The following is a 23,491-nucleotide window of genomic DNA, read 5'->3' on the forward strand; positions in this document are numbered from 1 at the left end:
GTCAATTTGCAACGTTTCCTCACTTCATCTCTGAATAACATCACTAGCTGCATTTCAGAAGATGCGTTCAAAATATAACAGATGAGTCATGTTAACAAAAAAAAAAATCTAGATTTGTGGCACATGATTGGAAGGTAATTTATTACATTTTCTTCATCATAGTTAACATTTGAGCTTTGGACAAATGTCTCATTTAGATTTTGGGATAAAAGTTTACACAAAAATAGCAGGAGAAAATTCAGCATGTAGAAAGGCACCGCAAAAAGGATCTTCAAACAAAAAGCTAATCTGGCAGCTTGGATACAAAGACAACAAAAAAACACAAGAAGGAGTATAAAGATTTCACAATAAGGCATCTGGTTTAGAGGTTCTTACATTATCTTCTTAAATAGGATATTTTTCTAATAGTGATTAAAAATTCTCTGCTCAGAGAAAACAGCTGGATTCAACAACATGTAGTTTCTACAGTTACTCCCTCTCCCCCAAAAAAACACCTGAATAACCAAATCGGACCCACACCATCCCAATGTCACATTTTTACTGTGTTCTTTAAATAATACAGTTTTCAACATACTTCCCTCAAGTCTCCTGAGCTTGCAGCTTGTGCTGTAGTGTGTGTTTACAGAGCTCTTACAACTCCTCTCACAAGGCCACTGAATTGAACGCTGAATGTGTGCAGACATATCTGCATCGCAACCACTCAGAATGTAGGCAGTACATACATTTTTCCCAAAGTTTCATCTGAAATTATTATAATAAAATCCGCCAACTAGTATCACGTAAAAACCCTTTCAAAGGTATTCCTTCAAACTCTTAAGGCAGCGTGCAGACTGTAATGTTCAAGTTCAAGAGATGTCGCGTAAAGCAAGGCAGGGAGCTTGTTTTTAAAGCAAAAAAAATATTCCCCTTCTGCAACATGTTGAGCATGTTAGATACAGAAATACACGTGCAGCAAATGGAAAATTCTCCATATGATGCGTTACATCTAAACCCAACAAACAGAAATCACATTGATTTTAAGGCTTCCCTTTGCAGTCATATAAATTTAAAATACAATACCAAGCATGGTTTACGCGGTGTAATAAATAGCTGTTAGAATGCAGAGTTCTTCATTATTGACCATGCAGATGTAGATAAGTAAGACTTGTCGCTGACTCGGCAGTGTGGTAACCCTCGCTCCCCTGTTTGGTGCATCGGAATGCTGAGCTTTCCTGCCTCGCTCAGGTCCGGACCTGGAACTTTCCCGCTTTAGTCACATATTTGACCCCTTTAAATGGTTTGTACTTCTCTCCGTACATGTCCAGACGACTCACTTTGAGACCTGGAAAGAAAAAAAAAAAAAAGAAAAAGAGAATGGGAAGCCAAATTAGGAATGAATTTACTGCTACTTCAACCTTTAAAATCCTAAAATTAGTTCCATGGAATACTGAGTGTTTGCTTATTATAACATTTAGGCCCTTTGATGCATCATTTTCTTTCTATAATGAAAAACAAAGACTCACTTCTGAGGCTCTAAAGACAACAATGTCCGCTTCCTAAAATCTCCTGCAAAATTATTGCATGGTATTTTTTTTTTTTACTTTCCATGAGACAGTCTTTTAGAACTACCTAATCTTTAAATATTCATATTTATAATGCCTATTATTATTATTATTATTATTATTATTATTATTATTATTATTATTATTATTTTCATAGCTCCACTGTTTAATATAGTATTAAATAAGCAAACAAGTAATTTTCCTAAGTCCAATTTCCTAAGTGAAATTTCAGGATGAACCTAAACTTCGTTAAAACGTTTACAGGTTCACTTAATGTCAGCTTCTTTACACATCTGAACGCACTTCTAACTTTTCAACGTTTCACTTCTTTTTGCACAACTTGCTGTTCTTTAATAAGGAGCTGAACAAGAAAATTCACAACAAGATTTAAACACCCCTGTGTTCATTACAGTGTTCACATTCTGACATCATGATCTGTCACCATTTAGACACATAAAAATGTTAAGCTTCAGTAAAAGCTCAGTTTTAGTTCCTGCTGATCTTTGATCGTCACCTGATATGGCCAGCTGTTGTATCTGCAGACCAATGTTGATCGAGGGGTTCTCTTCAGGCTTCGGGGAGCCCGTCTGAATGCTGATGCTTCCTCGCAGGTTGGGGAGTTTCTGGGGGTTAAGTTTCCCGACGTCCCAAAGGACCACCTACCACAGAACGAGTGTTTGAGGTCAGGGTAATACAACAAAACGCCGCTTTTATTCTCACCGCCAGGTTCTAACATCTGCACTGACCAGCCGGTGGTGTATATAAAAATGCTTCACTTGCCCTCCACAATTACTAGCATGCCTGGCAAAGACATGTCTAATGTCTTTTGATATATTCCCATTTTACTGCAACAGGATAAATATATTCTGACTAAGGCTTTATTTAGGAGTACATTTATTTATGCATTGAGGGAAAAAAATTATTATTTTCAATAAAAAATAAACAGTGCCATGTACTAACAATGTTCCCTCTAAAGCAGCACCCTCACTCCAGAAGGCACATGGGGACTTCTCTACATACTGACCCTTTGTTTCACCCCTAACTCATTTTCAGCATTTGTTATTAAAAAGCTTAATCTAGTTTCAACTCATAACACATAAAACTCCCAATAGAATTTTGAATATCTGTGTTCATAATAGGACAGATAAAAAAAGGGATGCGTTTGAGTTCCTACCAGCTTTTACTTAAAGTATAGCATCTATTGCTGGCATATTAAAGTCAGTTACCCGTCATGCATCACTGGTGAGGAAGGCCATGCTGGCTGATTACCTTGGTTGTTAAGTCAAAGGTGTAGGTTCCCTGAGTGGCTGTGAGATTGACGCTGAGCACAGATTTAGGCATTGGAATAGTGACCGTCAAGTTCTCCACCGTCTTCCCCATGGTCTGCTTGGGCCCAATTGTGATGTCCAGACGACCACAAGAACCCGTCTCCAAGAAGCTGATGTTCTGCTTCACGTACACCGGGATGGCTACGAGACTGGGACAGAAAACGCACACAGAGCAGGCCTCCGTCAGTAATGAGTCAACGCTGATTAGCACCAGGCTTTCTACTGGATTCACACATGAGAGTATATTTAGAGAATATGCTCTTATACACATTCTCCTGCCAACCTGACTGACCTTGAGAAGAAATAAAAAAAATCATCCTCTATATCAGGGCTGCTCAATTACATGTTAAATGGTTTACTACAAGTGCTGCGTTCAAGAATCGTCATTTTTGCTCTAACTGTTCAAAGCTGAAAAGACATTGAACAAAATACCAGGAGGTGTAATTTTGGCAAAAATTGGTTCCAAAACGCAGTAACTTTTTTTTTTTTTAAACTTCACCATAATGCAGTTTGAAACAAAACATAGAAAACTCAAGATGGTTTTGTAAGTCAATGTACAACACAGGGACATCTGTGCTTACTTTTGAGAGCTGACGTGATACGACATGAGCCTGAAGTTTCCGTCTGGCGGGATGAAGGACAAGACGCGCTCCGACTCCCAGCGCTTAAAACGCACGCACGGGTGGAAGCTCACGTCATCAAGGAGTCGTGGATTCTTAAAAGATTCGAAAAAACTCGGTTAATGGCACACCGTGTCAAATACAACTACTAACGCATGCTGAAATAAAACGGACCCACCATGAAGGACAGGGTGAGATCAGGCATCCCAGTGAGCTTCACACAGGCCTCAACCACACCCTGAATCTCTGCAAAGACAGTCGTACCTGCAGAACACACGATTCTAGTTACATTCTGAAATGCATTAAAACCTTTAGCAAATATATTCGATGATATCGTTGAATACGTTAATTTGTTTTACCCGATTTGTCCAGAATGGCATCGATTTCCTCTATCACATCGAAATAAGCCTCATTATTGGTGTATTTAACACCTGCCCGCCTCCAGGGAACGTTAGACAGCTGGCCTGTAGGCAACGTTCCCCCGACGTTGCTGCCTCCTGGAAAACACAGGACGCAAGTAGGAATAAAGACTTTACATATAGTTTGGCTCTTGCAGCCTCAGCTGACCTCTGATTACCTGTGAGCGTATTGACGACCGACCGCAGGATGGTCGGAGGCCTTATCATCTCCTTGAGGACGTTGGACTCTGTTGCCAGAGGAAACCCGTTGTCCAACATCTCCTCCAGAAGCTCGTAAACAGTCACCGTGTTCTCCTTGATCACAACCTCTGAGCAGTCCCCAAAGTAATCCTGTGGATAAAGAAGAAAAATGTCTCACCGAGGTCAGAACAGCCTTCTCGGCTCCAGGGGTCAACATGTGGAATTTCTTTCTGGCAAAACAGAAGATTAACTCTGACTGGTGTCTCTAGAGTAAAACAGAAGCAGGTTTTTCAGTTTTTAAACTCTGGGTCTTAATGGACCTTGCTCCATATTCTTGTATAACTATTTCATTCTGTAAGAAACTGAGGTTTAAGTTTTCACTAACTGTAAGGAATAACCATTCAAATTGACAGAATTAAGTCACACAAAGCCGACAATGATAGTGGTACGTTTGCAGAACAATTCCTCTTTTCTACGCCAAAACAGTGCTTCATTGAAAAAAAGGAGAAGCACAACAAAACAATTTGATGCATCATGAATAAAACCACATTCCCATGATTCCAATCAGTTATCCTCTGCCTGCAGTACAATGACTTGGCCCTTATCGTTTGGAAAAATGCAAGATATCCCTTGTACATATAGAAGTGAAGGCATGAGGAGTTAGTGGTATCGAGGTATAACATCGTTTTAGCAATTTATGGTTTTAAAACCACTAAATTGTTCTGTAACATTGTTCCTATGTTGGAGAGTCCTTTAAATAAAATGCCAGAGAAAGATCTGGAGTAACATGAGTTTTCTTCAGCTTTATGGCATATAGAGAAACATAAGAACTATCCCTTCCCCCACCTGTTGCTGTGTACTATTTGGATCTATTTCCCAAACCCATCAGAACCTCCAGGTCTTCTGTTAATGCTTAAAATGAGACATAAAACTCACAGTGAGGCGTTACGTTATTTATTTATATTATCCCTCATCTTTGGAACAGTCTTCCTTAAGATCACTTTTGGTATTTATTATCGTTTGTTTTTGTTTTATTTTACAATCTTTGCACATTTCAGTATTTGCTTCCAGCGCTGTCAAACTGGACACAAATTTGTTTAATCAGTAATTCATCCTTAGTAATTATTTGATTTGTCTACCTAATTTTTTTAATCTACTGAATATCATCATTGATAATATGTTATTTACAGTATGCTAGTCCATCTGTTTTTAAATGTCTTGAATACACTTGTAGACATGAAAAATGCTCTATAATAGGACTGATAATACTCACTAGCCAGCTGGGTGATTATAACTGTAAAACCTGGTATGTAAATAAATGCATATTTTAATTTAGCAGCAAGAATAACCTTTGCTTTTTCACTCAGAATAAAAGTAATTAGCTCATGCTATATATTTTTGTGGAAACCTAGTGAAACTATAGTATTTTCTCCTCACAGTCAATACACATTAGAATCTAATGCCGGTCCGTTGCAGCAGATGTGTTTGCAGTTGTAAATGTGTGTAAATATTTTTAATAAATACACGGCTAATGCAAGGCAAAAGACATTTTTCAAATGCAACACAGGAAACAAAGAGTGCAGGGATAAGGATTCCAGGTAAACATTTGCATAACAACCTCCACCATAAAACCACCGTGTAACACTCAGCTAACATCTGTTGTCATCTGTTTAAGATCATAAAAAGGTGTGGATTGATAGTTTTGTTATGCTTCTACTTTTTTCAAAGAATAAAAATCCTAAGACAAAAATACTACGGCTTCATGACATTATCACAAAACTTAACACAAAAAACTGTATAACTGATCTATACGTTTTTATTTTTAAAAAATAGAGCAGCAGCAACTATCCATTCTGCTGCAAATAAAGCAAACAAATTAATTATTACAGGTATGATCAATTTAAATAGTTTAAACTCCCACCTGAAAAGTATCTGCCACCCTGTGCAGGAACTCAATGACAAAGAGTGGGGGGACTTCAGTCTGGGTAACTGAGAGGAAGAAGAGTTTGCCCCTGTAGATAGAGATGAGATAGTGGTGTGGGGTCTGCAGCACTGGGGCCACATTCTCTGGGTCCCCTGCCTTCTCCTTGGCCTCCAAAAAGTAGTCACACACACTCCTGCTAATGACACTCTTCCAGTGCTTCTCCAGGAAGATGTCTCCAGAGTGGCTGATCAGAAACAGGCTGTTGATCATCTCAGCAGGAACAGTGATGAGGTGGTTGTTGTTGGTTTGCTACTGAAAAAAATTCAATAGACCAACTCAGAATCAGCAGACTGACAAGCATAACTTGTTCGCATGTGTTTTATAGTAACTTACTCTAATTAATACCTGCAAAATGTTATTATTTCAAGTTGTTAGCCAGCTTTACTTCCTGTTAAGTCAAATTAACTTTCGCATCAGTTGACTTCTCGTTCTGGTTAGCAGTCGGACTTCGCACACATTTACCAGCTTTAAAAACAAATTAATCGGACACTTACAAGTGTCATGATTATTCTAAAGCGTTAAACATAATATATTAAAATGAAAGTTGTAAGATTGTAAAAAGTTTACCTGCTAACTGCAGCTGATTGTGCTGACAAGATTTGATGGAGACGCCTGCAGATGTTTGCCCACGTAAACACAACTGGGTCACGTGTAAAAAAAAGTCAAAGTCACAAAATAAAGCCTACTTAATTTTTTTAAGTGTTCAAATATTTCTATGGGTCTTTTACAGCTTGGAAAAACAATGAGTGTAGTAGACTAACTACCTTAAAGACTTTTTTCACCTCTTTTATAATCAGGCACAATTTGTGGGCAGCTATAACCCGGCGCCTTGCGTTTAGCTGTGGAGAGATTATTCCCTGAGTAAAGTCTTGTAGGCACTATTTGTAGTTCCAATAGTGGTAAACACTTCCTTTTCTTTCAGGGAAATTCACAGACTTTGTACCATGTTATCTTTTTAAGGCTATTTTTAAGTAGTTACATTATTTTTAAGCTTATAAACTTAAAAATCAGTGTGATAAGAAGGGGTCAAACGACAACGTGTACGGTTATATTATTATGGTACCTTAATAATTACAATGTAGTTTCAATGCTCTTCTGATCTTGAACAAACTTCCAGAAAACTGAAATAAAATGCTTAAGCATTAATTTCATTTAAATCAAGATTAAAACTCACTTATTTAGAGGTTTTTTTAATTGTTCTAGTTATATTAACTGGAACATTCATTTCAGTTCCCAACTTTGTCTTACTTTCCTTGATTGTGCCACTGCAATGTACTTTTTCATTATATAATTGTCTTGGTGTTGAAATAAGTTATACAGATAGAATTATTTTTTCCTAAAACGTGATTTTATTGCATGTATAATGGTTCTATTACTTTGTGAGAGTTTACTAAATTACTTCATAGTCCTGGTGCAGGACCCTAAAGATTGTCCAAATCCACTTGTCACTGAAGAAAACAATTGAATGGGAAACAAAACACGTGCAAATGAGCAAACATGCACAAATCTAAAAATAATAAATTATTTAATAAATAAATATAGCAATTCTTAAGTGAACAAATACATTTTAACAACAAACCTCACATTGTCAGTTAGTGGAGAAGTTATAAATGACTGTGGATGTGACACGAACATTAAAACATACGAAGGCACAGTAAAATAAATTCTTAACCTTTGCAAAACTATTAACTTAAATTATGTATTTATTTAACACGACGCAACTTTTGGCTATTGATACCTGCGAGTCTGTACTCGGGGTTTAAATTCAACATTGCATGACCGCTTTTCATAAGGCGATTGCAACGTGCTCAGTTTGAACAGCCATGGCTTCTGATGAACCCAAAGCAAAGAAACCCAAACTTTCCGAGGATGAAAAGACAGAGTCTCCGAGCAAAAAGGCTGCTGCCGAACTAAGGTGACTAAAATCCGCTTTGACGGCTCCTTTGTTTTTCAGCAACAGGGGACGAAACAGCGTTTACCCGAGTCGCGATTTGTGCGCCAAATCAATTGTTGTGTAAAGTGTTACCCCAGGTGCAACACTTTAGCCATTTATATAACGGCTTTGCCCATTTATGCAGTGGTGTCTCGAGTCTGTAATGTTCCTCAACCAACGCTGTGGAAACAGTCCTCCTGCAAAGTGTCTTTATCTTGTTATTCTTTAACACCGACAGCTAAGATTTAACCATTAGCCGCCCCTTAAGTGCAACAGTGCTAGCTGGGAAAATATTTAACCTTAGTTCAGCATGACCAGCTTCAGAAATGCCCGGACCGGTGTCCTGGAGACTGTCCACGCAGGATCCATCCTGCGCCAGCCTCCAAAGACAACAAAGGACAGCCAAGTGATCACGCGGTCTGCATTGGACAGTGTTATTCTTCTTTCTCCCCCCGTTTCACTGTGAAGAAATCAGATCAGAACCTAATTCATATAAGCCGCAGTAATCGGGACGCTTCTCATGAGGGGGAAACGAAGCTTAGAGCGGTGCAGTAAAACATAGCAGAAGTCTGAGAAGCAAGCCAATCATCGGGCAGAGGCAGGTTGCCGTGGCCCTTCCTTCTTCAGATGCCTCCAATCAGTCAGTCCCCAGTAGGAGGAGCTGTAGATGCAGGGAAAAGGAATCGATCCGCCCGCACGCTGAGCTGAGCTCAAATTGTTTCTTTTCCCCCCCAAAGCTTAGTCTTTTCAGAACCGGTTTTTTTTTAAGGTTGCTCAACAGGTCTGTCAGTGTCTTGCTGGTGCACACATACCGGGAGAGAAGAACACCATGTCTTCTGTGAGGTAAGAGCAGACTGATGGAGGTACAACCAGCAGAGCAGATCTGGGCACTGGGTTAGTGTAATTGGCTGCACAAGCCCATTAATCATCAGACTGCATACTACCAGATGGGTGTGTTGAGGGAGATGATAGTAAGGGTGCGGTGTCCTCTGGTTAGATGTCAATTTCAGATGTTGATGCGTTTCTCTGTAGCTCTGGTGACCGGTTCCTTGCGTTTGGTTCCTGAAAAGCTTCCATGTGCATCAGAGAGGCTTCCTGGGAAATATGGCAGCACATGTTCATATGGAGCGAGCATCTGTCAGTGACACCACTTGGCCATCTGCAGTTTTCCCACAAACACCGACAAGTTTATGGAAACGGCGAGTACGCTCATTCTTGCAGGAGCGAAAAAAGCGCCATTACTATTCTGACTTTCTGTATTACTCACATCCTCATTCCCCCTGGTCTGCTTACTCATAATAAATCCAGGGGTTTTAACTTGTTAGTTCTGTCTGTTCTCAGAGAGTAGAGGTTGCACCATAACCTCATAACCTTTCTTTCTTTCTGTAATAGGTTACCCAATTGCTTAACAGGTTTTAGGTGCTGGTGTTATTACATGATACAAAGTGCAGACGTGCAGTGTAACTGTTTATTTTTTTATTTTATTTTTTTTTTCATTTTCTTGTCTGTTGGCATCACAAGACCATGAGGTTATCAGATGGTCTGCCCCTGCGGTTAGTTTCGTTGTCTTGGAAAAATGCAGAAGTATGCAGTTTACTTCTGTCGGTGGACTGGCTCGCTGCGAGTGTCATAATATAATTGCATGCATGGTTGCCCAGATCCTCACCACTGACCACATGCATCTCTTTTTTTTTGTGAATGCTGTTTAAACATCTGCTTTATTTGCGCTATTTCTGCTTTTCTCGCGTGAAGTTACAGTTTTTGCAAAAGTAGTACTGCACACTCAGGGTTTTCTTTTTCTTCTAAATGTAAAGAAAAAAAATGTCTCTCCACTCTATACTGAGCTCTGTAGATTATTTTGAGATTTAAGATAACTATTTTAAAAATGTAGCTGCTGTTATATGAAATAAACATTAATTTAGGAAAATGTTTTGAATCCATTATTTAAAAATTACATGAATATAATCGATATCATGCACATTTAATGTATATAAATACTTAAAATAATCATTAATAAAAATAATTCTAACAATAAATGTCTTTCAGCAGCATATTTTAATAATTTAAATAAAAAAAATTTAATTATGTAAGGTTGCTACATATGAATAGTGTTATTTTTAGATTTGTTAAATTATTTATCAAGCTTTTCTCTCAAAGACGGTTCTGTCTAAGAAGCTTACTCTTACTCCTTACTCAGCAGTTAAAATTTCATCCACGTTTCTGTTTTTCTTGCAGCTCCAACTTGCTCTTTGGGATGGGAAACCCCTTACTCGACATCTGTGCTGTTGTTGATAAAGACTTCTTGGACAAGTAAGTTTAAATAATAAAACGATACAAAAAAAAAAAGAAATCTATTTTTCCGTGCAAGTGGTTTTTATCGATTTGTTGCTGCAAATGTTCTAAGTAGGCAAAGCAAAATAAGTACGCAATGAGCGACTCCAGATCAATTGACATCCTGTGTTTAGTTATCGGTGAGGTCACGGGGAGATTATAGAGGAAAGAGATTAATTTAGGTTTGTGATCGATAAGGAAGGAAGCCAATAAGCACAGAAAAAAGCAGCTGATCCATTGCTTTAATGCATCCTGAACATAAATTAGCTGTCAGTCCATGGCTCTTTGTTTTGGTACAGTATCCCTGCAAAATGAATTACTCTCATCAGTCCTGCAGTAATCCAGAGACTCATCTGAGTCTTGAATCTGCCCTGAGGACCTGCTCTCTCGGTCTCCAGTGGACCAGATTTAACAGGGCAAAGGGCTGCTTTGGTTTCCAGCTCCGTGTCCAGTCAGAAGCCCCTTGCGTAAACTCCTGGATTAGAGCTGAACCGGCCAGCCTCAGGTCTAATTTGGCCTCACTAAAGCAGGACTAAAACTGCCCTTTAATCCCCAGCAAACCTTTGTGTTTCTTTCAAGGAAATTGCTCTCTGATTAGCACATTGATTTGGAAATGGACTTTTTATGCAGACAGAAATTGATTTACCGTATGATATGAATACTGTTGGATGTTTTAGGAAATGTAATTAATATTGAATTCCTTCCCCCCCCCCTTTTTTTTTAATCATCTGCAGGTACTCTCTGAAGCCCAATGATCAGATCCTGGCTGAGGACAAGCACAAAGCACTGTTCGTACCTCCTGTGTTGCAACATTTACTGTAGAGTACCTGTGACATTAGCGCCACCACACATGTGAACTTCTGTTAGGGGTTTTTGCAGCGAGGGGAAAAATGCGTCCGAAATCATCCCGAGTTTGCGCCTCTCTGTTCTGGAGAGGGCCAGCCAAAACAGGCACACACAAGAAAGCTGCTACCATTGACCTCTGTTCCTGCGCAGACGGCCAATGGTAGCGCAGCGAGCTGAGCAGAGTGAGACGGTCTCGTCCAATGACAGAGCGGGACACTTCACCTCCCCAGTCCCACCGAGACCAGAGCCACAAAGCAAACATTTAACAGCAGGAGATAAGAGAGCAGAATGTGAGAGTTTGTTCACACTGATCTGGACCGGATCGCCCTCTTTTTGCCCCTTATGAATTTGAAATTTTGTTGATAATCATTTCAGATTTAAATCTTTTGGGGGATAAATGATTTAAATTGAATCCTCTCTTTCTTCTATGGATTTGTAGAGCAGAAGATGTTGCTCTTTGCAGGTAGACACCTGCTTGTTCACCCTGTCAGACTTTCTCATAATTATCTCTGACAGCAACATCATATTGACTATATATATTTATTTATTTTTTACAACAGACAACTAAATGTTTTTCCCCCTCTGCTTCATCGCTTCCCCTTCTCTGACCCCTCACTTCCTCTCAGGACCTTTACCAACAGTGGGGTTGTTGCTGTTCCTAATAATATATCTGCAAACACACACTTGACAGCTCGAAGGCGACTGTTCTTCTGCAGGTCCGGCAAACTAAAATCTATGAGTCAATTAAACAGGCTTTAGCCCAAAGGGGAAAACAAGGACGCACGGCTGCGATGCATTACGCAACAGACAAAAATGACATGGATTGTATAATCAGCGGTCAGTCATGCGTGTGTTGTGTATTTATTTTGAGAAAAGTGTGACGCTGCTTTCTGCAGAGATGCCATGTTACAATGTTCCTGGCCTTCCAGTCACAGCTGTTGTCAGAAAATCTACAAAGGGACACAGACGAGTCATTAGTATGTTATAAAAAGATCTGAAATGCTTCAATCAGAGACATCGTCACTGGTTTTAGTTTTGCTGTGGCATAAAGCTGACATCAGACACCAGCCCATTTCTCTTAACTAGTCTTCAACTTGGGTAAGACAAGAAAACATTCCAATAAGGCATTAATGTGATCTTAAATCAGAAAATTGCTTCTCACCTAAAGTTGCTCAGATCTACAGTAATGACCATAATGTACTGTTGGCAAACGGGACTGGACGGATCCATGTTTGTTTGTCAGATAAGGGAGGTACAATAAAAGTTTCTAAAGGTCACAATTAGAGAACTGCTGTAATTATCTCAGTAGTAGACTGTGCTACTTTAGTCTTTTCAGCCTTTTCTCCACTAGAACATCTTTAACCACTTCTGCGCTGGCCAGATTCATCTCCATTAGTAGATCCTATGTGGCTCTTCTCTGTTTTTGTGCGTGATGTGCGGAAACGTTTTTGCTCGACAGCTGTCCGCATTCGTTGATTGGCTTCTGGTTTACGTCACTGAAAACCCGAAACAACATTTCTCTTCTAGATTAGCAGTGGACCGGCAAACGATGCCGTTTGCTATCAGACATAACTATGAGTTTAGCGCCAGGAGCGTGAACCGTTGGACCGGAACGATCTAGCAGCGCTGCAAGCAGAGCGTCTCTCAGAAGAACGAGCAGCAATAAGACAGGGAGGCACAGTTCAGCTCTGGTCAGCCTTACGTCACAGTTACAGTTTTGTGCCGACCAGCGTGAAGATCTGAGACTACCGATGCACACCACATTTGGTGTGGTGTGCATTTTATTCTTTGTTTGGATTTTTTTTTTTTTAAAACAATTCCATGCAAGGATATTGGTTTACATCTATTAACTGCGTTACCTAAACCCAAAAGGATGCATGTTTAAAAAAGAAAATAATCAGCTGATCTCAATTGTTTTCATTAGATTTTGACCAGCAGTGGATTTCTATTAGACAAAATTAAATATCTATATCTGGGCTTAATTATGATATTGTGATAAACTGAAGTGTTTATGTTTAAATAACTTTCATAGATAGATTTATTACTACAGCAAATAATTTTCTCATATTATATCTTCTCGTATTATATCTTTTTGTTGAAAACTTAGTAGATTAAAACATCTCCCAGATCTCGTTTAAAGATTTGTCTTGGCACCAGAGATGAACCGCATCGTGGTTTTACGGGTCGATGCCGATATACTTAGAGGTCTGATTAAGGCTGATTCCAATTGTCTCTTTAAAGATTATGACCTATATGAGTTAAATGTGAGTGGCATGAACCACAAAAGAAGGAAAACGTGCTGCAGGTTTCTGGATAGATGTAGAAGTTTGAAAGGATTAGGAGACGATCTCCGTTTACGAAGCAAAACCTTGTCCTGATTTTTAATGGGCAGAGAAAATAAATATAGTGCTTTATGATGTATTTACAGAATAAAAATGGGGCGGAAAATTTTTTTATTTTTCAATATTAAAATCCGCATTGATATAAACATCATGTTATATTGGTTACTCTTGCTTTGATGAATAAATTCAGATTTTTTTATTTTTTTATTTTCACATGTTTAGATTTGATGAGCTTGTAAAAAAATTCAAAGTAGAGTATCACGCCGGTGGAGCCACTCAGAACTCGATTAAGATCGCTCAGGTCAGTCACACACACTCCGAAGCCACAAACGTTCGTTTCCGCGTGAAGACTTGATTGGCCGGTTGCTAATGTAAGATGTTGCGGCGACCCACAGTGGATGATCCAAGAGCCCCACAAAGTCGGCACGTTCTTCGGCTGCATTGGGAAAGATAAGTTTGGAGAGATCCTCAAGCAGAAGGCGGCGGAGGCCCATGTGGACGCCCATTACTACGAGCAAGACCAAGAGCCCACGGGGACGTGCGCTGCTTGCATCACCGGAGATAACAGGTCAGTGATTAAAAGGAGAGTTGTAAAGTGTGTTAATGATGAATGTCTCATTATATTGTTTCTGTCTCCCAGGTCTTTGGTAGCTAACCTAGCAGCTGCCAACTGTTATAAGAAGGAGAAGCATTTAGACTTGGAAAAAAACTGGGAGCTGGTGGAAAAAGCTAAAGTCTACTATATTGCTGTGAGTTTATTAACCTACAAAGGTTTTTTTTTTTTTTTAGAGCTTCAAAATTAGGTCACTTAATGCCTAATGTTGAGTGTCTAATTTGTATGAGTGCTGCTGCTGCAAACTGAGGACACAGATATCCACCCACGCACAGGCAGGATCCCTTTAAATATGGTGCAATCAGACACCATTGTTCCAGTACCTAATACAGGCTTAATCACTGAATTAAAACCAGCTTTACCTCAGAGGAGGTTTGTAGTAATCTGCATATCTTTAATAATTAAAGACGGAGCGATAAGTCTCTTGAGGAATAACATCCAAACACAGCAGCTGTGGAGCTTCTGCTCCACTTAGACCTAAAATTAGTGAATGCTCAGCAGTCCAGAGTAGCTGAGATCGCTTTAATCCCTATGTGCATAAATGCTGTGAAATATTTTTAGTTAACCTCTTAAAATCTCTTCAGAAAGCTTTAATGAGTTACTTTATCTCTAACTCACTGTGGAGATAAAGTAACTCAGTGGAGATGAGATGCGGTTGACAGGTTTCATAAGTGTGTTCAAAATGCAGGGAGGAGAAAAGCTTCCCCAGGAAAAAAAGGTCCTGCACCCAAAGAGAAGGATGGAGCAAAACAAATAAGAAATGAATGAACTAAAGCGACAGAGGGTGAAGATGTATGTGGAAGGTGAAGGAAAGTTACAGCTTAAGTAACAGTAGAGCTAAACAAACACTCAATAAAGGTTGGGTCGAAAGTAAAAGTGGGCTGAACTACTAGAGAGAAAATCTCACTTAATAGTAAAGTTAGACTCAGTGGATTAAAAAGATATTTTAAGTTTTTGCTTTTTTTTATCATTTTAATTCTATTTATCTTAATGGCTTAGTTAAACAATTGTACAATTAAGAGAGGAGAAGAGGATGGGGAAAAAATCAGAATCAATTGAGGACCTCTTGCTAAATGGCTAATTTAGGAGTATTATTGATATTAGCTGTAAAAGTAGGAAATTAGCCCTGATTTTCTTGTCTGTTAAAATTACCCCTGTCGATTTATTGCTGTAAGTGATTTATTAGTTGCTCTAGATGTCCGGCCTGTTTTAATAACAGTGTGATTGTTTTTCCCAGGGTTTCTTCCTGACTGTGTCTTTGGAGTCCATCCTGAAAGTGGCAAAGCACGCTTCTGAAAAGAACAAGCTATTCTGCATGAACCTTTCTGCACCTTTCATCTGCCAGTTCTTCAAGGACAACCTCATGCAGGTTATGCCTTACATCGACGTGTTATTCGGCAATGAATCGGTAAGACAGTGATTACCACATATTGATCTGTTGTGCTTGATGTAAATCAGAATCATGATTGTGATACATTTGCTTATTCAGGAGGCAGCAGCCTTTGCTAAGGAGCAGGACTTTGAGGTGAGTGGACTTTCTTCTGTGTTGTTCTTGTTTTTTGTGCATCCATTAACATGTTCTGTTAATGTTAAGTTTTCTTTTACTTTTTGCCGCCCCAGACTAAAGACATTAAGGAGATTGCCAAGAAAGCCCAGGCGTTACCCAAAGTTAACACAAAGAGACAGAGAATTGTTGTATTTACCCAGGGAAAGGATGAAACTATCATGGCCCTCAGTAAGAGATTCTTTCTCTCCATGTTTTTGTCTTTAATCTCTATTTTCATGCTCCCAGACTGAAGTCTTTTCTTGTCTGCTTAGGTGATAAGATTGAGACATTCCCTGTCCTCAAGATTGACCCGAAGGACATTGTTGACACAAATGGTGCAGGCGACGCTTTTGTCGGAGGTAAGAATATTTGACTTTGTGTATCTCTTGTTTTACCTCTGCAGTCACAGTAACGTTGTCCTCTGGGTGTTGCAGGCTTCCTGTCTGGACTTGTCCAGGAGAAACCTCTGGATCAGTGCGTCCGGGCAGCACATTACTCTGCTAACGTCATCATCAGACGAGCAGGTTGCACCTTCCCAGAAAAGCCTGACTTCAAATGAGGAACGCCGCAAAGCTCTTCCTTCAGCCTGAAAACCTCGTAACCCACACTGCCTCTGCTCTTCAGATCCCCATTGTTTTTTTGTTTTTGTTTTTTTTTTAATTGGTCACCAAATGTCAGTTCTTTTTAAAGCGTCTGCATATCTTTACTTGCCTGTCGATGTCTTGTCTGTCTCCATTTTGTCCTCAAGAGGTCAGCAGAGGACCATTCAGCCAAGATCAGAGGGGGGTTTTTTTGTACTTGTTGACAATTAAGAAAATAGGGTTGCGAGTTTCTAGTTTGCTTTATGCAAAAAATCCAACACCTTTTTCCTGTTGGAGTTCCTCCTCCTCTGGCTGCGCAGACGCCTCACAGACGTCGCTACAAGCGCTCTCATCTCGCCTCTCGCTTCTGCAGTGGGTTTCAGAGACCGACTTCAAGCACAAACGTGGACTACAGAGCAAAACACCACTATCGCGACGGGTTTTTTGAAGATATAGCTGTGAAACTTTCAGCAAGAATTTTAGATCAGTGTTTTATCTGCTTTGAGGAGTTGGAAAAACCAAATGTCTTTATTTTTAATGCACAATTTTTAGTGGCCACAAAGCTTCCACCTCAGCTCATCCTGTTTAAACGGGTCAGTTTGACGTGTTTTAGGTGAACTGTGGGCCTTTTTTTTCTTCTTCTTCTTTTAGTCCTAGCTCTGAAATTACTACACATGGTGCTGATTGGACGAGGATAATTCTGGTCCTGGACTGTGAACCAGTTTTGGTAAAGTAATAGTGAGTTTAACGTGAAAAGCATCTGCAGGAGCGAAATGTCTTCATGCCCTAAGGGAAATACTTAATCTGGCTGAAACGGTTTCGTTCTGCTTATTACAGATATAAATTTGGAGCATTTATCATTACATTAATTTCTTAAAATTATCCCTGAACACTGAAATATTTTCATTAGGATTCACATCAGAGTGTGTATTATGAAAGGTTGAATCCTTGTTAAAACCTCTGAAAACAAACCGTACTGAACTAAATCATTTTTATTTTGTCTTTGTTATGAAGTGATGTTTAAATCAGGCAGCACTCCATCTGATGGAACAAGGCCTCAAAGTTTCACATGTCTCAAGAAAATAGCCTCATTTTGTTCATAGGAAAAATACAAACCAAATCATTTCAACAGACCACTTTGTGCTTTAATGCTGATTTCTTTCTTTCTGTCAAAGAACAGAATCACCACAGCATGATGCCACCTCCATCGTGTGCCATTACGGCCATGGTGTGCTCAGTGTTAACATCTTTAATTTATACATTTACACTGTTTAATTATTTAAATTATAAATACTTTAGAATTTTCTTTTTCTTATTAAAAAAATTGAATCTCCACAACCTGACCTTGACTCAGCTTAATCAGTTTTACATGTGATTACTTGGTGACTTTCTAATCAGTATTTTGATACTTCTGGGCATTTTTTTTTTCAACCATTTGACTTAAGTGAGAAAAACAAAAGATAGCCTGAAGTTGTTAAACACCTGCTTTACAACACTGGTATTTATGTTCATGTGGAGCTAAGCTTAAAATACTCCTGTATCTGGTAAATGTAAACGGTATTTCAAAAAGGTTGGAGTTGTTGGAAGTTGTCTCAGCGGGCATTGAAATGAACACTGACCATTTATTTTCTTAAATCAGGATCAGGAGAATGGAAAATGGATGTTTTTTTAATCAAGTTTGATACTGTTGTCAGCGGTAAAACCTCTGCTTTTAAAAAAAAAAAAGATGAGGAAATGTTTGGAAGAAAACCACAGGGTAACTTTAATTATTATAGGGCCAAACAGCTTAAAAAATCTACTTGTATTAGATTATGTCATGTTGAGAAAATTCAAATTGAACAGCTCTACTGACAAAGTTAATAAAAAATTCTTTAGAAAAGTGTGCAGTTTCAGAGTAATGGAGAAGGTGTTTCAAAACGTGCCTGCTGGGAATGTTTCTCCATTTGAGGCTTCACCATGTCCAGATACACCAAAAAAGCCTTATGTGACCTTTTCTTTCTGGTCTCAAAGTGATGCTCAAGTTGTCCATAACAGTCGCAGACTGTGATGTTTGAAAAAGAATAATAAAATTCAGTTTAATTATGCCAATTTCATTTGAACTTGTTTATTTATGGCTTTTTAGTAGAAACGTGGATTAAGTAAAAATTGGGGTCACTAATCTTTATTAATACACAAACATCAAAATACTGTAAGAACAAGCAATTAGTTTGTAAAAGCACCTAATCTTAAAGCATGTTTTAGCTGAGGCCACTTTTAACTATCTGTCCATTGCACTGCAGATTCAGATCTTTCATGAAACACCTGTAAGCTATAATAGCAGAAAATTGTTGCGTCTTTTGTTCTAAAAATAATTTTGTGCTGTATTTACTGCATGCTTAGCTTTGTTTATATGTTGATCCCAGACATGTTTCTGCAAGGAAGCAGTTTTAAATAACTCTCCATGTTTGTTTATGATTACTTGAATTTTGGTTGTATTAGAAAGGAAGCCGGTCTCTGCCAAAGCTAAGTTATACATTTTTAAGTACATTACCAATAAAACAAAATGTCTTCATATGGAAAACATCATAATGTTAAACTAAAAAGTGGACAGTAGTTCCATTCACAATATAAAGGGTACATTTATAAAAAGTAAATGTTAGATGAAATGTGTAACTAAGATATAACCGTGATGACTTGATATGGGAAAGAAAAACAAGGTGAAACTTAATGTAAATGCATTTACATGATTCCAAAAACCAAACCAAACAACAAAAAAACGAGTATTAAATGATTTGCTTTGATTTAATATTGTCTGGTCTCAAAGCAACACGTCCACTGATACAAGCAGAGCTCAGATGTCTAATATAGCCTGAGGTCAGTATGAAAATACACAAGCTGATGATAAAGTTCAGATCTCTACAAAGCTGCCCAGACGACTGAGAACTTGGACGTGTGGCTTAAACGCGTTTTAGTTTGAGCGTGTACTGCAGTGCGTTTGTCATCAGTGAGTGTATGATTACTGAGTTATAAAAGGAACGAAGCTGCAGAAGAAGCGAGAACTGAAGGAGACATGTTTTTACTGCAATAAACCGAGGTAAGCCTGAGCGATTTATATTGGAAACACATTGGACAGGGCTGGCTTTAGGGTTTTTTTGTCATGTCTGGCTAAGTTTATTACACACTGACTTGTACAGAATGTACTCAAAGATGGTGGTTATTGTATTTGTATGTCTGTACAGTATGTCTCTTAGGGATCCCCCATATGAACCTCCCTCCGTCTCTGAACTACAGGAGTTCTTGCTGGCAGACAGACGCCCAACTGGTCACGTCAATCAAGTCTGGCCAAATGTTTACATAGGCAACGAGTAGGCTGACACCCATTAACATGCATGGATGTGTGTAAAGTAACATCCTGCATCCTTACTGCAGACGTGAACCTGTGATCGTGTTTCAGGGCGGCAGCACGTGACAAAGGAGCTCTTCATAGTCTGGGTATTACGCACATCGTAAATGCCGCTCATGGACCCCCAGCCCCCGGCAATGGTCCCTGCTTTTATGTCAACACTGGCCCACGTTTCTACAGAGACATGAACGTGGATTATTATGGAGTGGAGGCTGATGACGCAACAAACTTCATCCTCAGTCCTTACTTCTATCCAACAGCGCGATACATCAGAGCTGCGCTGGCAATGGGAGGCAAGTCAGCATACTGAGAGCTGCACAGTGTGTAAAACCCAGCTTGCTTTATTTCAGTGCTTGTTTCACAAACACAGTCAACCAAGTAATCGATTGGTTAGTGGGTAAATGTAAAAATAACCTGGTTGCATATGTGTTCAAACCTTTAAACGAACACTTTATTGAAACACTGTAGGGTCCTTAATCCAACGCCAACAGAGGACCAAAAGCTTCTGATTGAACAAATGCCAGGATAACGGTAAAAAGTTCCATATATACATGCACTACACCACTTTGGCCTATCCAAAGTTCAGTACAAGCAACTACCAGACTGAGATTTGGAGAGTTGGAAAAAATCCTACACAGGAAGACCAAATGCAAACAAACATTGCTGGTCATACTTTAAGGTCGCGTACATTCATGCAACAACCTTTTTTGTTTTTCTAATTTTTCCTCAAACACATTTGTTTTCAGTTAAACTGAATAGGATAAATATCACAGAAGCTGGAAAAAGTTTTGAAATAATGTTCGTGGTCTAATTTTTTACAAACCTGCCATTTCAGTTTGGGTTTTCTACACGTCTCAGATCCTACATTGCTGATGTTTATGTGTACATACGAACAAGTTGAAGGTAATAATTAACATTTGTGTCCCAGGAAGGGTGTTTGTACACTGTCTGATGGGAGTGAGTCGTTCCGCAACGCTAGTGTTGGCCTTCCTGATGATCACTGAGGGCCTGCGGCTGCAGGAGGCTGTGGCCGCTGTAAGGCCACACAGAGACATCTGCCCCAACCCAGGCTTCCTGCTGCAGCTGCGTTGCCTTGACATGAGCCTAGAGAGGGAGAGGAGAAGAAAAAGACAGGCCCAGGCATTGTAAAAGCACACTCATACACAAATTAAGAAATCAGCATTAACCCATTAACCCACCAGGGCAAGACACGCATCTGTGTTGCTCCAGAGGTCATTTAGCCGAGCAGGGAGAAACACCATCCCTGACAGAGCTGAGGGAAATTCTCTGGACCAACAGGAAGCCTGTGGGCTCTGTCAATGAAGTGTGGCCAAAACTCTACATTGGAGATGAGTGAGTAGTTAAGTCTTTCGTAACGTCGGAGAAATATATAGAGTAAAACACTTTGTGTGTGACTTGTGTCTGAAGGTCTGTTGCTCGAGATAAAACCAGACTGTCGTCTCTGGGTGTTACTCATGTGCTGAACGCTGCAGCAGGTCAACATCGGATCAACACCGGTCAGACGTTTTACACTGATATTGAAGTCGTGTACCATGGCGTTGAGGCTGCAGACCATCCAGAGTTCAATCTCCAGCCATTTTTCAACTCTGCTGCACAATTCATAGACAGCGCCCTGAAGGAAAATGGTCAGTGAGACAATCCATCACAATCCATTCAAATAGCTGGACATTTGTAATACAAATAAAAATTGGTGGACTCAGCCAGAAAACAGACAATGAGTTGAATCTTTCAAATAATGACCCCAAACATTTGACCGATCACCACAAAATGTCGTTAACAAGTCACAAAAAATTCTAAAACCTGATGAAAATATTTCTGCATCTTTACCGGGAGCAAGAATAAGTATGGAAAAGACTATGCATGCTACCTAAATAAAGAAATATTTATATTTCCTGATTCTTAAAATCACAAATAATGCCTTTGTGTACAGCAAACATGCTATTCTTACTGTAAACGAGTGTACTAAATAAAGTTTCTTTCAGGGAAAGTTCTTGTTCACTGTGCCATGGGTGTGAGCCGCTCTGGCGCGTTGGTTTTGGCCTATCTGATGATCCACCAGGGCCTGACGCTAGCGGAGGCCATCGTGGCTGTGCGTCTGTGCCGAGACATTGGACCCAACTCTGGATTTCTGGAGCAACTCAGAAAGCTGGAGTTGAGCCTTCATACACAGAGCAGACAGATCGCTGAGGACAGTAGCGAAGGAAAACCTGTTTCTCTGTAATAAGGTTTTATTACAGCACATCTCTCCCCTTTGACAAATTGGTTTTATGGGATGTCCCAGTTCTAAACCAGTTTACAAAGATGTACTTGCTGAACGCTTAGTGATTTTCTCCGCTAACAATTGTCAACAAATGTTGATGTTGGTCATACATTCTTGACTTCAACATTGTTTTAATAATTGTGTTCCTTCACCCTGCTGATTCAAGGACTGTTATAATAAAATACTTGAACAGTGAAAAAGAGCTGCAAAAAATCATTTGCCTTCTTTGACTATTTGTGTATGTGTGTGTGTGTGTGTGTGGGGGGGGGGTGTGTGTGTGTGGGGGGGGGTGTGGGGGGGAGGGGGTGCGTGTGTGTATGTGTGTGTGTGTGTGTGTGGGTGTGTGTGTGTGTGTGCGTGTGCGTGTGTGTGTGTGTGTGTGTGTGTGTGTGCATCATGTTGTCCAGATCAGATTTTATGGCCCAGCTGTCTAAAAATAGACGTCCAGATCCATGTCAGTGTCTTTAGTCTTTCTGTGTTGGAAGATTTTTGTTCATATTCTCACTCACATGTTCATTGGAAGGTGGTCTGCTTCCTGCTTAGTAACAGATTTAAATAGGGTGAGTATTTTCTCTTTGTTTGTATCTTTTTAATGCATCGGAGTAAACTGAGTGCAGGTTTCCTTGTCATTTAGTGATTCAAAGACGAACAATACAATACCCAAAATCTGGTGTGTATTTGTATTCAGGCTCCCTGTGCCTACACTTTGTAAAACCACTCTTGCTGCATTTCCAACTGCAAGTCTTGCCACTGATTTTTAGTTGGATTGAGCTCTGGACTTTGTCTGAGTCATTCTAAGTAAATTCATGTTTCTGAACTCTTGTTCTCAACTGCGCAGCATGTTTTAGGTGTTTTCCTGCTGCCATTCTTAATGGCATGCAGACGAGGTAATGCAATCACTTCATTCAGGCGTACTGGGGCAGAAATGCACATAAACCAGGATAGGCTGTCGGCTCTGTGAAATGTTCAAAGCAACGCATATTGTTGTCCTATATGTTAGCTGCTTCAAAGTTTTCTATAACTGCTGCGTTTCTTCATGAAGTTGTTTGTTTACTAAGGTTCTCCAACAAACACCCAAAGCCTTCAGAGAGGAACTGCATTTGTACTAAACTACATTTTGGTGGACTCTATTGATTGCATAACAGTTTGTTGCACTGGATTTATTCCTTCATTCTACAGGAATATCAGAGGAAATGGTGTAGAATGCAAATGTTTGCCATAATTTTCAGATTGGTAGTGGTAAAATCATCCTAAAACTATGTACTCTTTCCCTTTGTCTTCGCAATTAAGTGCAAACAGAATAATTATGCTTTTTAAAGTAAAATGTGTAAAGAATCTACTGTAAAAAGATCAAGGTCAAGCTGTTAGAAATCTGCGGGCTGGGTTTGGTTCCCAGCCTGTTGACCTTTGACCCATGTCTTCCTCCTCTCTTACAACCCGCTTTCCTGTCTGGCCATCATTAAATAAAGGCCAGAGGAAACCCTTTAAAAATAATCAGTCTTTCAAGATCATTTAAATTTGTGTTCATTTGTGTATGAGTTTTATGACAGTTATGTTATCTGTT

The 23,491-nt window shown here is 39.5% G+C and overlaps 3 protein-coding genes across 8 annotated transcripts; 2 read left to right on the top strand and 1 right to left on the bottom strand.

Annotated features, from left to right (window-relative positions):
- Positions 1-113: 113 nt before the first annotated feature.
- On the bottom strand, positions 114-8,451 carry ap3m1 (adaptor related protein complex 3 subunit mu 1). 4 transcript variants are annotated; one of them, XM_014973597.2, is made up of 10 exons: positions 8,305-8,451; positions 6,640-6,712; positions 6,010-6,321; positions 4,067-4,238; positions 3,849-3,986; positions 3,668-3,753; positions 3,451-3,584; positions 2,811-3,018; positions 2,056-2,200; positions 114-1,321 (listed from the first exon to the last, which is right to left on the bottom strand). In XM_014973597.2, the coding sequence occupies exons 3-10, from the start codon at positions 6,280-6,282 to the stop codon at positions 1,221-1,223; spliced, it is 1,257 nt and encodes a 418-aa protein (XP_014829083.1). In that variant the 5' UTR covers positions 6,283-6,321; positions 6,640-6,712; positions 8,305-8,451; the 3' UTR covers positions 114-1,220. The 4 variants fall into 4 exon arrangements, with proteins under 4 accessions (XP_014829083.1, XP_014829082.1, XP_087869231.1 ...); XM_014973596.2 differs by having other exon boundaries at positions 6,010-6,324; XM_088013105.1 differs by lacking the exon at positions 8,305-8,451 and having other exon boundaries at positions 6,010-6,324; positions 6,640-6,906.
- Positions 7,858-18,352, top strand: adka (adenosine kinase a). Of its 3 annotated transcripts, XM_088013107.1 has the most exons (12): positions 8,630-8,848; positions 9,038-9,208; positions 10,241-10,315; positions 11,071-11,124; positions 13,747-13,825; positions 13,920-14,092; positions 14,165-14,273; positions 15,375-15,545; positions 15,627-15,662; positions 15,758-15,872; positions 15,956-16,042; positions 16,118-18,352. In XM_088013107.1, exons 2-12 carry the CDS (start codon positions 9,081-9,083, stop codon positions 16,240-16,242), a joined length of 1,152 nt encoding a protein of 383 aa, XP_087869233.1. In that variant the 5' UTR covers positions 8,630-8,848; positions 9,038-9,080; the 3' UTR covers positions 16,243-18,352. The 3 variants fall into 3 exon arrangements, with proteins under 3 accessions (XP_014829086.1, XP_087869233.1, XP_014829087.1); XM_014973600.2 differs by lacking the exons at positions 8,630-8,848; positions 9,038-9,208 and adding an exon at positions 7,858-7,987; XM_014973601.2 differs by lacking the exon at positions 9,038-9,208.
- A 139-nt stretch (positions 18,353-18,491) lies between these two features.
- Positions 18,492-22,132, top strand: LOC106907753 (uncharacterized). The gene is made up of 6 exons (XM_088013110.1): positions 18,492-19,608; positions 19,698-19,943; positions 20,579-20,791; positions 20,877-20,999; positions 21,075-21,292; positions 21,650-22,132. The coding sequence occupies exons 1-6, from the start codon at positions 19,439-19,441 to the stop codon at positions 21,886-21,888; spliced, it is 1,209 nt and encodes a 402-aa protein (XP_087869236.1). The 5' UTR covers positions 18,492-19,438; the 3' UTR covers positions 21,889-22,132.
- Positions 22,133-23,491: the final 1,359 nt, after the last annotated feature.

The sequence above is a fragment of the Poecilia mexicana genome, unplaced genomic scaffold, assembly GCF_051168715.1.
Source record: "Poecilia mexicana isolate PSO_F unplaced genomic scaffold, ASM5116871v1 scaffold_15, whole genome shotgun sequence".
Classification (NCBI taxonomy): Eukaryota; Metazoa; Chordata; class Actinopteri; order Cyprinodontiformes; family Poeciliidae; genus Poecilia; species Poecilia mexicana.